The following is a 14,939-nucleotide window of genomic DNA, read 5'->3' as shown; positions in this document are numbered from 1 at the left end:
TTTTCAGACTCCCGTTAATTTTCCCATAGCACTTCATGTATACACGTATCACTTATAGTGCAGTTGCAGGAGACGAAATACCGGTTACAGTGCGGCGCCGAACAAGTGCGCGTCTCGTCCCGTCGGGTGTGTTCCAACGTTGCTAGTGCATGAATAGCTCTGTTCATATTTTTCGCCCGGCACAACAAGCCACGCCGGCCACGCACTACCAGCATTCCTCCCGAGGAGCGGGCAGAATGATGCAACGGCGGGAGCGTGCGAAAGCACGTCCGTCGCTGCGGCTTTCTGCGCACTAACAAGCATGTTGTCACGCACGCACAAGCAAACATGAACACATCTCACTCGATGACCGTGGAAACTTGCTGTCAGAACCCTATGGTGAGGAAGCGCAGCAGTAGCAGTGAGCGAATTGACTTTCGTGCTGCCGCTCGCATCAAAGTGAACTAAGCCGCGAAAACACAGTGCACGGTGGACTGTGCCCCCGTCGCAGATGGCTTTCAAGATGCAGCGGCCCCTGTGGGCAGGCGTGTGCACTTAAAGTAAACGCACCCCCACCCCCCCTCGAGCCTTGCGCGCGACGGAAGACAGTGCGCTTCCTTCCCGCTTTCCTCCCTTGCGTGCGCGAGATTGAGACGCGATCACCAGCTCACCCTCGCACGCTTTCACTCGCACATACAGCATACAGCACGCGGCGACGATTTTATTGCCCTTGAACTTTATACAGAACCTCATGGCAACAGCTACGGCAGCTAGAAATGCGCCTGGAGTGTCCATATAATTGCTATCGCAATAAAATCGTTGTTTTGGTTATAATGCAGTACCGCTTATAGTGCGGATATTCGCAACTCCGGTGACTTTCGTTATAAGTGGTCTACACTGTATGTATTATCACCAGTAGCTCGCTTACTTTTCTGGACCGCCACGAAACATTCAGCTTCGACCATTCGTGCGCTATCGGTGTAGCAGCGTGACTTATTGTGCGTATATAGTGCCCATATATTCAAGCGTGCGCTCATTCACTTATTCTTGCAACGTTGGCGATAGAGTGGGGGTAAGTTTCCGTGCCAGTTGGGGTAGATGCGTGTAGATACTGTGCGCGAAACCTACTATGACAGGAAGCGGCACTAGTCCCTTTATCATTGTTTAACGAGTGCTACTCACTCTTGCCGACGTTCTGTGGCTGACGCCCCTTCTTTGAAGGTTAGCAATACAACGCTGGCGGATGAGCAAATTTCTGTATCCTCAACGAAAGCCACACATCTCGAAGTGCCGGAAACACGTATGCACAGTTGTAACAGCGGTCCGCAAACTTGGCCACACACATTCATTCCATTCCTTAATATGTCAGTCACTATTTTTGCAGCCAACTACTGAACATGTCTTCAATCTCCATGATTCAATCCAGCATGAATGGAGCACAGTGCATTAGCGAAAACTCAGTTGCATTTCCGACAGCTGATCGCACAGAATCAAGGTAGAAGCGGTAATGGTGTGCAATTTTTACAACAAAACTGCATCTATACATTCTCACCAGTTATATCGGGCACATTTTGACCAGGTGTTGCGCACAGGCGTGGACTGCGATACTGTAATCTCATTGTTTTTTGTCATGGGATTTTTGGCAGATCAATATGCTTACTAGCACAGTTCAGTTGCACTGTTCAGCACACACTTAAATGGCCCCTGAACCTCACTAATCTAGAAAATTTTTTAAGTAGTGCCAGCTATGCACCAGTCTACAATGAACATACACCCACAATAATTTTTCGAAGTGATGTCATAACAGCAAAGTTAAAGGCATTTCATGAATGACTACATGGCTGCCATGCTTCCTTGCTTGCAAGGAGCACAGGATTTCATCTTGAATTTGTGGCTGGCCCGTAGTGCAGCCATGTTTGCCAAAAATTATTATCACACTGTTTTGTACATAACTGCATGTGTTTATTTAAAATGTGTCCAAAATCTCAAAAGTAGTTTGGGGGCCCTTTATAGCAGGCACATGAGTGCAGGGAGTGAGTAAATTTCCCCCTGTGACAGGTCGAGAAGTGGCCAACTTTGCAGCAAGCATTTTGCGGCAGATAGTACAGTTTATTCTCTACAAAGTGCAAGCCATGAATTGATTCGGTCCCTTTAACAGTGATCTGCACCATATGAATCCAGGGGCCACACATATTTGGCTGGTAGGCTGTTTCAAGGCTCATTGCATTGTCTAGGCCAGGGGTTCTCAAGCATGTTCGTTCCAGGGAACCCTGCTAAGCTCCATGAAGTGCCAAGGAACCCCCCTCCCCCGGTTTCGGAGGTTGGGTGGCTACAGGCTGCTTGCGAATTTATTGCGCAGTTCGCGCGTTGCCGTTACGCGCTGTGATGTGCTTTTTGACACTCGGGCACGAGTAATGGAGGTTCTGTGGATCAAGCGCACCTCGTTTTCGCCGTTTTAGCCACTTGGTGAGCGCGGGACCACGGAAAATTTTTCAGTGGCTCGCGGAACCCCGAGCAGGGGCCTGCGGAACCCTAGGGTTCCGCGGAACCCACTTTGAGAACCCATGGTCTAGGCTATGGTAGATGCTTTCCCTACCAAGTCTCAGACTTACTAATCCTTACTACAATCTCTACTCCCTATTGAAGTCGATGCATGGGCACTTTGCTAAGTCAAGCACAAACACAAGTTGAACTTCTTGAGCGCATCGTAGTTTGGAATTTCATAAACTTGTAGCTTGAACAGATGGGCGCACATCGAAGATGAAGAAAAAGAGAAAATCATTTAGCTTGTCATTTTAATATCTTTTGGCCTATGCTCTGGTCAAGTGTCTTTTTCTTTCTCTATGCATCATTCCACTTGCCTTGCCTTACCAACTCATCAGACTCTCTCTAGTTTTAATGTATGTTGAGCTACAAAAGTAGCCAAAGGTAGTTCACACGTAGAGGAACTGTTCAGTGTGTGGTCTTAACCGAGTTGTTTCTCTTTTGCAGGATGCACCCAAAACAAAGTCCACGAACAAGTTCCTTATATACATCCTCAAGCACTCAAGGAAGTTTGCAGAGAAGATGTCACCAACATTGTACATCTGGTCGCTCATCTCCACGTCGTTGCTGCTCAACGCTGTCCGAGGCATGTTTTGACCCGGCCTGCCCAGAATGCGAATTTCACTATAGCCTACACTTGAAAGGCACAAAAGTTTGACAGATATGTGCACGAGGAAACCACACGTCTCCTTGAGTGTTTTTACATTTGCACGTCATGTAAAGTACTGGCTACCATGTGTGTTGGAACTGGTGAGGTTTTGACAGCTTGTCTACATTGTCCAGAGCCGTTGCATGCCCAGATATTCAGATTTATGTGTGGCCTAACAGGATGTCCAAATTTTCACAATTATGCATTGTAGTTTCGTACTTCACCAGTGGCTACAATCCTCTGTTCGCTTTGTCTACAGAATGATTCAGCAAACTGAGCATAAGCTGTTTAATGATCACTTCCAGTGTACATTAGAGGATTTTCTTTGCAAAACTACTGTGGCTGGCTGCTCTTCTTAAGGTAGTCACCACTTGAAGTTGTGTCGGATCATTTCACGTGTTGCTAACTGAAGCAGTTTTTCTTATGTGGCTTTAACCTGTGTCAAGATAGCCTCTAGAAGAACAACCATTCGTTCCTAAAAAGGAGAGTACTGTGTAGAGAAAATTGTAGTGGTCGATAGTGCTGTGGGTTAAGATTTCAATACCTCTTATGAGGATTTTGGTGTGTGATGCTGTTTGCCAAGCCACGAAGGTTTGTATGTGATCACGATGTGTTTATTAAGCTTGAGCTTTTGCCTTTTTGCTCTTTCTAAGGGCTGCAAAGCACTGAATTTGTGATGCGAGCTTTAAACCCCGCTAAGTCCAACATGCTTGTTTCTCTGGTGCCATATGGAAGAGAACGCGAGGGGTGTGGTGTCTCAACTGAAAGGCCAGTGTCTGGCTTATTTGTAGAGCGTACAAAGTGATGCGATCTCTTGTTCTTTGACGTGGAGGGATGGCCTCTGGTTGCAGCCCAATAGTGAAGAGGAAGATGACGGTGTCTGCAACAAACTTAAGTGTTTGTGGTGTGTAATACATTGCCACGGAGTGAAGGGCAAGCATTTCAAAACTTTGGAACATCTAGGTCTCCGACATGATGAAACTGGCTCTAGGATTTCTACTTATGTAGCACAGGCAGAATAACTTAACTCTGTAGGACAGGTGGGGGGTTAGGAGATAATGTGCTGCCTGACGGGGAGAAGAGAGGCAATCTGTTAAACATGGGCACAATGGCTCGCACTGAAAGAGATGACCATACAAGAGGAGGCTTAATGCTTCACATGTTTAAATAATTAGCAACTTTCAGTTTCAATCTGCTACACACAGTGTGTTAATACGGAACATCCAAACACCCTACCACCCCTATGCAGCATTCGGTTGCTACAAACCTGGTTAATTGAATATTGTTCGCTTGCCTGCATTTTAAGGGGGCACATGGGTCCTGAGACGAAAAATTCACTCACGAAAAATTTAATTTTCATTTTTATTATTTTTCTAATCCCCATACCAGGGTGCACCTGCTGGCAAAAAACTAGCTCAAAATGACACGTCATTGAGGAAGAAAACACTGTATTTCTCCAATGAAATGTTCAGTTTTGCCCATGAAAGTGCTGACATGACCCATTTTGTGACATTCGCCATTCCAAAACAGTCTATCATAGCCAGACGTCTTGGTCTTGTTTGAAAGAGCATGTTTGCTGCTTGCTTTCCTGCCAAAACGAGCCTTCAATGCTGCTTCAGAAGAAAACTACCTGGTTTTGTAAGCATAAAATGCCATTTTTGCACACTGTAATTTTTTGTATTTTTCTCAAATGATTTTTCCAAATGTAAAATTTTGGGAGCAGCACTGTGTCACTGTTACTCATTCAATCCTCTTGATTTCTTTTTTGCCTGAATGCTAGAGAGTCAGAGAGTGCACAAAAGCTATGATATAGTGTTTAGGACAATTAAACATTTTTAGATATTGTAGGAATCACTAATAAAAATTCACATTTGCAAAGTTGCAACTCCAAAAATTTCACAACTTTAGCTAAAATACAGATATAAACATGAAAATGCAAACTTGCACTTTTGAACATTCAGGAAGATACCTGCTTAATTTTAGCTCTCTTGGTGCAGTAAATTTATTGCAAGTCACATCCCAAATTTATAACACATAAATAATTGGAACATGTTTTTTTTATTTATTATTTTTTTTTTTAATGGACTGACTTGGGAACTAACTGCAGATTTGTAATCAGCACACAAGGTTGAATATTACCTGAAAATTTCATGTGTCTAAGTCAATAACAAAAGTGTTTTTATCCGGAACCCAAGTCCCCCCTTAAAAGCAGGAAGCTGTGTAATTGGACAATTTGTAAAGGGAACACTACTCTGCAGCTGCACATAGTATTAGCATTAGTGTCAAATACGGAACACCATATTCACTTTGTGCATTTATCATTAACATCTGTGACAGGCTGCTACTTATCGAAGCACTTCTGGTGCAGTTTAGAAGTTTTACTGCATGCTTTTTCTACCTTGTGAGATTACTGGAACGAAATAGAAAAATATTACCATGGCTGTTACCTTCACTACAAGGCACCATAACTAGTCGCATAATCTCATTAGCCTAGTCTCAATGCCATAAGATCATGCGAATGCATCATGATCAGTTGGTAAATGTTTACATATGTTTTCATCACTGCAGATTCAGACTTCCTTTTATTCAGCAACATACACTATATTGTATTTTCATTTTGTACTGTTTTTGTAACCAAATAAAAACATTTCGCAGGAAAAGGAGTATGTTATGCTTTCAGATTACTTATTGCAAGAAGCTGCAAAGCTACATAGTACACAGTCAAGGGTAGAGGCTTGGGAAAGTTGGTTATTCATGGCAAAACAAACACAGCGCAGAATATGGCGACGCAGAAGAAGCACATGGCGCTGACTTCCAACCATGTTTATATAACTGCGCGAAAAAACGAGGACACACGAAAGAAACGCACACGACACCACAAGCGCTCGTGTGTTTCTTCCATGTGTCCTCGTTTTTCGCGCAGTTATATAAACTTCTAAAAGCTATGAACCAACTAGCCCGCCAGAACGTCCAACTAAAGTACATTCCAACAATGTTTATTGGTGATGCAAAGACAAATACAATAGAACCTCATTTATACGATCTCGTTTTGTACCATTTCCCAGTGCCAACGTTCACGATCAACAACACAAAAAATGACCCAATACAGTTGCACTTCTTTTTTACCAGTTAATACATTCCTGGAAAACATTATCTCTCGACACCGACATTCGGTACATCGCCAAACTGCGATCGTATGATACATTTTCCGGCCGCTAGATCCCATGTGAAGAACAAAAGGCACGCGCGATCGAGAGCAGTAGGCACTCCTCACGGCAGCTTCCCTGCAGTACTCGCCCACCTGTGTTCACGCCAATATGCCAGCACGCACTGTTTTCCTCTTCCAGTACCAGCAATTCTCGATGGTCGTCGCATTCACAGCTTTCGCCGCCAACTCTATTATGATAAGCTTCTTAACCTATCTATTTCGCAATGCAAGTGGCGTAGTATCTTTAAAAGCGTACTGCACAGTTCTTATAGGTGGTAGCCGAAATGCACTGGCGTTTCCTGCTGCAAGTGACACGAAGTGAGCGTCAAATGAAGTTCTTTTTGGTATTTGCCCGACCTGCTGGCAAACAACTAGCTCACGACACGTCATTGAGGAAGAAAACACTGTATTTGTCCAATTAAATGTTCAGTTTTGCCCATGAAAGTGCTGGCATGAACCATTTTGTGTCATTCGCCATTCCAAAACCGTCTATCACAGCCAGACGTCTTGATCTTGTTTGAAAGAGCATGTTTGCTGCTTGCTTTCCTACCAAAACGAGCCTTCAATGCTGCTTCAGAAGAAAACTACCTGGTTTTATAAGCATAAAATGCCATTTTTGCACATTAATTTTTTGCATTTTTCTCAAAATGATTTTTCCAAGTGTAAAATTTTGAGAGCAGCAGTGTCACTGTTACTCATTCAATCCTTTTGATTTCTTTTTGCCTGAATGCTAGAGAGTCGGAGAGTGCACAAAAGCTATGATATAGTGTTTTAGGACAATGAAACATTTTGAAATATTGTAGGAATCACTAATAAAAATCCACATTTGCAAAGTTGCAACTCCAAAAATTTCATAACTTCAGCTAAAAATAAACATTAAAATGCAAACTTGCACTTTTGAACATTCAGGAAGATACCTGCTTAATTTTAGCTCTCTTGGTGCAGTAAATTTTTTACAAGTCACATCCCAACTGTATAACAAATAATTGAAACTTTTTTTTTTTTTTGGACTGACTTGGGAAAAACTAACTGCATATTTGTAATCAGCACACAAGGTTGAATATTACCTGAAAATTTCATGTGTCTAAGTCAATAACAAATCAAAGGAGGAGCCATGGGAATTGAACGCATGGAAAGCAGTTGCGAGAGAGAAAATCTGGGGGCTTTCGCTCCTTGAGTACCTGCCTTTGACAAGGTACTACTGAGAGAGAACCTTCTTTGCTCGTTTTGTATGTGTTTGTCCCTAGGCTAGCCGGCATAGCGGTGTGGCATCTCGTGAGCTTCATGTTTCGCTGTGGCTTCATTGCAGCTCGATATCGTTTGGTTTGCCGTCACAGTCTTAAAACACTACGCAATAGCAAAACAACAAAACGTATATTGGGCCGCTCCGGCCTCACCAGCTCGACGCGTGTCAACGTCTCCGGCCGTACCGCTTCGCATTACGTGGGCAGCACTTCTTTTTTCACAGCTTTAGTGAGGTGCGGCCCTTACACGAGACCGAACTTTTTCATCAAAATAGTGCCGGCGCAGCCTTGACTTGTGCACACCCCGGATCCCTGGATCAAATTAATTGCCTGGATGCACTATTGCATGAGAGATCAACGCGCAACTCTCGCCATCTTTAGCAGCCTGCAGAAGTGCGCAATTCGCCGATGGGCTCACGCGGCATCGGGGCACCAAACGCGATTGTTTCTCCGTTTAAATATTGTTTTCCCAATTTTGCGCTGCCGTTGTGGGTGCGGCCCTTACACTGGAAAAGTTGTCGCCACCGTCGGCGTGACGTGGGAAGAGGGATCATGTGGACACAGCGGCCACATCGTCTGCTTCGGAAGCGCTGAAGTGAGCTGAAAACGAAAGTTTAGACCCACCTGCACTACGGTTCTGATTAAGTGGGAATGTTTTCCTGCTTGGGGTGTCTGCTTGACAGTACTTGAAATCACTGTAATAGGTAGTGGCTGCCTTTGAAGGCGTCTGACATGGTACCTAGGCTATTGCTCGGTACCACAGTGCCGGACGCGTACGCAGCGGAGCCCGGTGTAAGCCTTCACACTTACCCGCAGGCCAAGACGCTGTATGTAGCTTAGAACTGGCAAGCAGCCATCGACTACAACTTGGGTGTGTAGCAAGCACTTCAGCGAGGAAGATTTCTGCTATACGGCTTTGGGCTGCGATGTTCGGTGAGTAGCAGAAAGCTCACGCTGAGAAGCTCGCCCGCGCGCGCTGCCCGCGTTAATGTCTTGAAGATTTGGTCTATGAACTTGGTGGTGCTAGATACTGGCAAGTACGTTCACCAGTATGGAAAGGTAACGGTAAGAAACACATTCTGAAAAGGCATGCCTTATGTTTGTGTTAGCACCAAACAATGAATGTACTGGATTAACAAAAAGAAGCACCGGGAAATTGCTAGCTGAGAAGACCGATAAACATATAGTGCGACACAACTTAAGAAAAATTTGTCGCAGTTTCACCCTAAAGGCGAAGCACCAATTGCGATAGCAAATCAGTAGAGAGCTATACGGAGTAAGGATAGTAGTTTTATCAGCTGTATAAACTTGGACATGCAGCAGCACCAGCAACGCGCAGAACTGTTGTTGACGCCGTCGGCGTTTTGCCCGCGTTCGCACCGAACGCGCGCGGCATTTTTATATAAATACGTATTTGGTGCCGCATATAATATTCTAGTACACTGTAGTGCCGCAGCTAAACGTCGCCTCCACTACCTCCCTCCCGTCCCCCACGGCCGTTCGCGCGACGGAAAAAGTTGCGGCTCTGCGCTGAGACATTTTTTATTGAAAATCCAGGTGGCGCCACTGTCACTTTCTTCCGAATGAGCGGCCCCGCTCGCCGGCCGGACGCTTGTTGCTTCGGAGACCCTACCGCAGCTGCATGGAGCTTTGACAGGCGGATACCCGGTGGCGGTAACACTGAGATTATCCCCCACCGATCTATTGTCAATAAAATGGAAAAAGAGCGGCGGAAAGAACGCAAACGACGCACCAAAGACGGTGCGTCGAGCAGACGACAGCTACTCAGCTCGCGAGCTCGCCTCAGCCAATGAGCGCTGCCGAAACAGCCGAGCCAACGTTTATTGGCCGGAGATTCAGAAGAAGGCGACGGCAGCGCCGCCACATTTTCCGCGTTTTTTGCTTCACCCTTCGCGCTTGCCATGCCGTCCGCTGGACCCACTCCCCCAATCTAGTACACTCTACCTTCAGGGAGCACGGCGCAGAACGCCCGTTTGCTCTCCGACGTGCGTTCGCTCCCCGTGAAAGCGCGCGTCCCTCGCGCCCTTTCACTCGCACATACAGCGTCCGGAGCGATTGGCGCTGAGCCGTGCTCCCTCAAGGGCTGCAGAAGATAGCGCCAACCTTTCCCTTTCCCTCAAGAACCACTTACCCCCCCGGCGACGATTTCATCGCCGTTGACGTCATACGGAACCTCACGGCGACGCCGACGGCAGAAATCTGCTTTCGAGTGTCCATAAAATTGCTATCGCAATAATAACGATATTGAAACGTCTAAGAATTTAGAAGAAAAAAACTGATTGAATCGTCACGATGGCACATCACGAGTCATCGTATAGCGTCGAAGTCTCTAGTTATAACGAAATTATTTTTGAACAGCTCTGATAGCGTCCATGCAACAATGGTTGCTTGTGTACTGTCAAATGTTCATATGCTGCGGCATGAAGCTCATGGCACGGTGCGAAAACGCGCTCGCAGCGAAAGCCAAACATTGTGCGCGGACATGCACGCAGACGCGCAGTCGGTCGCTGCGAACCCGTGCGATCGCTGCATTGAGGCTTCATTTTGTTATGCTCCATTTGGTTGTACAGAAAGCACACTATAAGAACATATTTCACATAGATTGCCTACGTACCTTTCACGCAAGAAGCTGGTTCGGGGGACTCCATCACGGCGACCGCGTGCAATCATCACTGCAATGGGCGTTCACTGTACGTATTCGGTAAAGAGATAGCGCCTGTGAACTATATATTCTGCGCATTCTGTTCGCCCAATATTATTATTTTGACAGTAGGAAACTTCCCTCGTGTGGGGGGTACTTACAGAAATGACCAGGGGGGCTCCCGCGTGGTGTTTTTATTGAGCGCCGACAGCCAAACCTATGAGGAGCGCGTCGCGTTACGCAAGCGAGGCGCTTCCGACAGATGGCGACTTCGTAAGTCCTCGCCCCCATATTCTGCTGTGGCGTCTGCCGAATGTGCACGTCTTTCTCTGCGTCCCCGCCTTGCGTGGTGCGCTTGCTTTAGCCGTGATATAAGCAGTGTATATTTTTATTGTACTGCCATAGCAGTTAAAAGTTCGAAACTGTTTGCTCTGTCCATCTGTCCACGTCCTTCCTGTCATGCTGCCAGACCGCCCCTTCATCATCAGCTTTACCTTCACGATATGGCAAAGGAGGAGCCATGGGAATTGAACGCTTGACCCTGCGGCAATGTGCAGTTAGGAGTAGGATGCGACTCCTCAGCGACCATGACCTCACCCTGTTTTACAGAAATTCCCGCCTAATCTACCCCCCACCGCATAAATCTCTTCCCAGAAGTGACCAGGCGTTGTGGCGCAGACTTCAAACGGCTTAAGTTACGACCCCTTTCCTTCTGTCCATTATTACCCACGGTGAAACCTCTCCTCACTTTCACTTGTGTCCTAGCACCAGAGCCGACTTTGACCACATCTTTCTAAATTGCCAGAACAAGCCCAAGCCCCCGTGGCGAAGGTCAGAACACCAGGAGCGATGGGATGCTGATCTGCGCAGCTTGCAACCGGAGCTACAGCTTCGGACAGTGAGCTGGGCCAGAGGGGTCGCCGAAGCGCAAATGTGCCCGGCCATCTAGAGCGGCCCGAGGGCCCATCGTCGTCCTGCTTCTTCGCCCCCCCCCCCCCCCCTCCCCTTCACATGATTCTGGCGTGACTAAATAAAGTTTACCCACCCACCACCCCCAACTACTGCGCGACCGCAAGACATTTGTGCTTTGCAATTTGTGCAGGATTTTGTGTGCTACACACTATGCATGGTGGCACCTGTGCATATATTTCGGAGAGCACGGCAAACTGTTGCAGACGAAGATGATGTGGGCACTGCAGTGCAGCAAAACCTCATTCATACGTTTTGTAAAATATCGAGGAAAAACGTACTAACCGAAAAAAAAACGTACAATCCGAAATCACTAAAATCTGACAGACTGAACTTTTGTTTACATCCACCTAATGTGAAGCGTTGCGTGAATCGTTCCAACGCGAGTCGCCGACGTGCACCCGAGCGACCCGAGACGCACGTTCGTCGTTTTCCTATTGCCTGGTGTTTTGAGACAGTGACGGGAAGCGAAACGAAATCGAGCTGATGGGCGCCGCCAGAGCGAAACAACGATGCTCACTTCGCGCCGCCTGCAAGCAGGGAACGGCGGTGCGTTTGGGTTGTCGCCTATTTAAAAGCGTGCAGTGCGTTTCCAACGGCACTACGTCCCACAAGCTGTGAAACAGATCGGCGAAGATGCTTATCGCAACAGGTTTGGCGGCGATAGCTGTGAATGCGACGTGCGACGACCCGAGAGGAGATTTGCTGGTACTGGAATAAAAAGTTAGTGCGCACCGGCGTTTCCACGTGAGACGGGCGGACGAGTATTGCGGGTAAGCTGCGGCGGGCGGCTACTGTTCTCAATCGCACGTGCCTCGCGCCTTGTTTAAATGGAGTCTAGCGGCGGGACAACGTATCATTCGATCGGTTTAGCGATGTACCGAACGTTGCACGGTGCCGAAAGATCGTGTTTTCCGGGTACTTCTGAGCAGGCAAAAACGAAGCGTAACTGTTTGGGTCATTTTTTTGCGTTCTCGATTGCGAACGTTGGCGCCGGGAAATCGTACGTATACTGGGATCGTATCGTATCAACGAGGTTCTACTTAAATATAACTGCAGTTTCGCCCGAAGAGTGAAGCAGTGAAAGTGATGGTAAGCTATAGCATTGCACTTGAACTCATCGGACAGCGTGGTGCAACATGTTGGAACAATACAGCAGGCAAGGCAACTGTTGCTGCACTGCTTGCCTGGTGATGAACGGCGCAGTGGCGTTGCAGGCATCAAACCTCATTGGCGAACAATATGAGACCGATAGGAAATCGTTGGCCTTAGCAGCAGTGCTTGCAGCAGTGCTTGCTGGATTGTGTCACAAGATGTTGGTCTTCCAAAGGTGTCGCCTGTGCCAGCCAGACCAGGCCAGGGAGCAAGTGAGCAAGATGGCAGTGCCCGCTGCGAGAACTCATTTACTGCAGTCACAGTAAATGAGTTCACTCCTGGAGGTATTGCTTAAGTCTGCCGATTTCTCTTTCAAATTGCACATCTGTAAACAGGGCTGAGCAGTTATTAAATAATGTCGTGTATTACAGAAGAGTAAAGACCGCTAATTTGGCACAAGAATGTGTACATATTTGCAGTTTAGAATTGTAGTGTACTTCTAAACAACGGAGCTTCCGAGCATGGTTAAAACAATTCCAACTGATCATAATGCCTCTCATTAATTGTGTAGATTAAGATTTATTGAAACAGTTCAGTGAGAGATAAGTGTGGGAAATAGAATCCATTTGTAGGGGTGTGTAAATATTCATATACGAATCAAATAGCCCTTGCTATTCAATTATATTACGGCGAGCGAGTCGGCCGTAATGTGTGCCGCCTGCCACTGCGTTGCTTAGCAACCACCTCGCGGAGCATCGCGCGCTATGCCCGAGAGAGAGAAAGAGAAAATGAGAGAAACAGATTGTAGCAGCACCAACGAGGCAACGCGCAGAGGTGCTGTCGACGCCATCCGCGCTTCTCCGTTTCCCCGCATTAGCGCCGAACGCTCGCGGTGTCGGATGGATGGATGGATGGATGGATGCTATGAGCGTCCCCTTTGAAACGGGGTGGTGGGTTGCGCCACCAAGCTCTTATTATTGCGATAGCAATTATATGGACACTCAAAAGCAGATTTCTGCCGTCGGCGTCGCCGTCGCCGTGAGGTTCCGTATGACGTCAATGGAGATGAAATCGTCGCCGCGCGCCGAACGCTGTATGTGCGAGTGAAAGGGCGCGAGGGACGCGCGCTTTCACGGGGAGTGAACGCACGGCGGAGAACAAACGCGCGTTCTGCGCTGTGCTCCCTTAAGGGCTGCAGAAGCAGGCGTCTCTTTCCTCCTCTACAATCACCATATATGTAGAGCAAACGTGCCTTCTTCCGACGCGCGAAAGGCCGTGGGGGAGGGCGGGAGGGGGAGGGAAGGGAGGCGACGTTTAGCTGCGGCACCAAGTGCCTATTTATATCAGAGGCTCCGGCAACAGTCACCAACGCCGCACGCATTTTGAGCGAACGCGGGCAAAACGCCGACGGCGTCGACAACAGTTCTGCGTGTTGCCGGTGCTGCTGCATGTCCAAGTTTATACAGCTGATAAAGCTGCTATCATTACTCCGTATAGCTCTCTTCAAATTTGCTATCGCAATTGATGCTTCGCCTTTCAGGTGAAACTGCGACAACTTTTATTTTGCCTAATGTCTTACCTTTAGTTTTGAGAAACACACAAATACAAAGAATTCCAGGCATCAACCTTTTTGAACCATTACTGGGAACTCTGTTTCTGTACGTCTCCGTTGTTTGTGGTCTCCCTAGGACTACTTTTCTGCCACCAAACCTCCAACCGCCTCTTACTAATCTCTACAGCTGACATGTTTACTTTGCCCGTGCTATCCCTGAACCCAAGGACTTCAAGGAGGTCAGAGGAGCCTAGACTTGCAGCTTGGTAGATTTCTTCACATTCCAATAAAACATGTTCCACCGTTTCTCTACACTCTAAAAACAGTTGCACCCTTTGGGGCGTCTTTTTGCCACAGAACAATAATCGTCATCTGACTTGCGTGGCTTTCCTTTCTTTAACGCTGTGCGCCCGGCACTTCTCGGTCACGAACGACAAGAGCGTTATCAGCGTGACACAGCGTTCTCGACAGGAAAGTAGCAAGTGCAGAGTTTTCAAGATAGGAAACGCAAGCAAGACAGATGACGATTATTGTTGTGTGGCAAAAATGCACCCCAAAGGGTGCATTTTGCCACACAACAATAATCACAACAATTTTGCAACACAACAATGTTCTTAGAGTGTAGCTTTACCACAGCAAGCACATGTGGCTCCGTCCTTGGTGTCCGTGACTCCGTCCTGGTGTCTGTGCTCCGTCCTTGGTCCGTGATAGGGAGGCTTTCTAGTCCGTGACTGCAGCAGGCGCTTCTGGCGGCGGTTCGACCGAGCTCCCACCAGCTGCGCGCTACTGCGCATGCGCCGTTACGTCATCCTGGCGTTTCGTCTGCTGCGCGCCGCCCGTACACTGTGCATAGTAAAGCCCCTATATATAAATACAGGGGCTTTAGTGCATAGCTTTCGCCCCACTTCCCCTACGTGTGCTCGGACTGCAAGTGCTTTGCGAGGCGTTCCTCGATGCCACGGACCACGAGGAAATGCTTATACACTTCGTATAACTTAGCATCACTTCATATTGACAGAACCAGCTAGGAACCGATC

The 14,939-nt window shown here is 47.3% G+C and overlaps 1 protein-coding gene across 1 annotated transcript in view; it reads left to right on the top strand.

Annotated features, from left to right (window-relative positions):
• The window catches only part of LOC119450546 (lipase maturation factor 2-like), a 64,363-nt gene extending 58,530 nt beyond the window's left edge, over positions 1 to 5,833 (top strand). Inside the window, 1 exon segment of the mRNA XM_049665955.1 lies at positions 2,971 to 5,833. Within this exon segment, the coding sequence (XP_049521912.1) occupies positions 2,971 to 3,120 (150 nt within the window). The 3' untranslated portion in view covers positions 3,121 to 5,833.
• Positions 5,834 to 14,939: the final 9,106 nt, after the last annotated feature.

The sequence above is a fragment of the Dermacentor silvarum genome, chromosome 4 (assembly GCF_013339745.2).
Source record: "Dermacentor silvarum isolate Dsil-2018 chromosome 4, BIME_Dsil_1.4, whole genome shotgun sequence".
In the NCBI taxonomy this organism is placed as follows: Eukaryota; Metazoa; Arthropoda; class Arachnida; order Ixodida; family Ixodidae; genus Dermacentor; species Dermacentor silvarum.
Note: the sequence above shows the minus strand (reverse complement) of the source record. Positions and strands in the feature narration are given on the sequence as shown.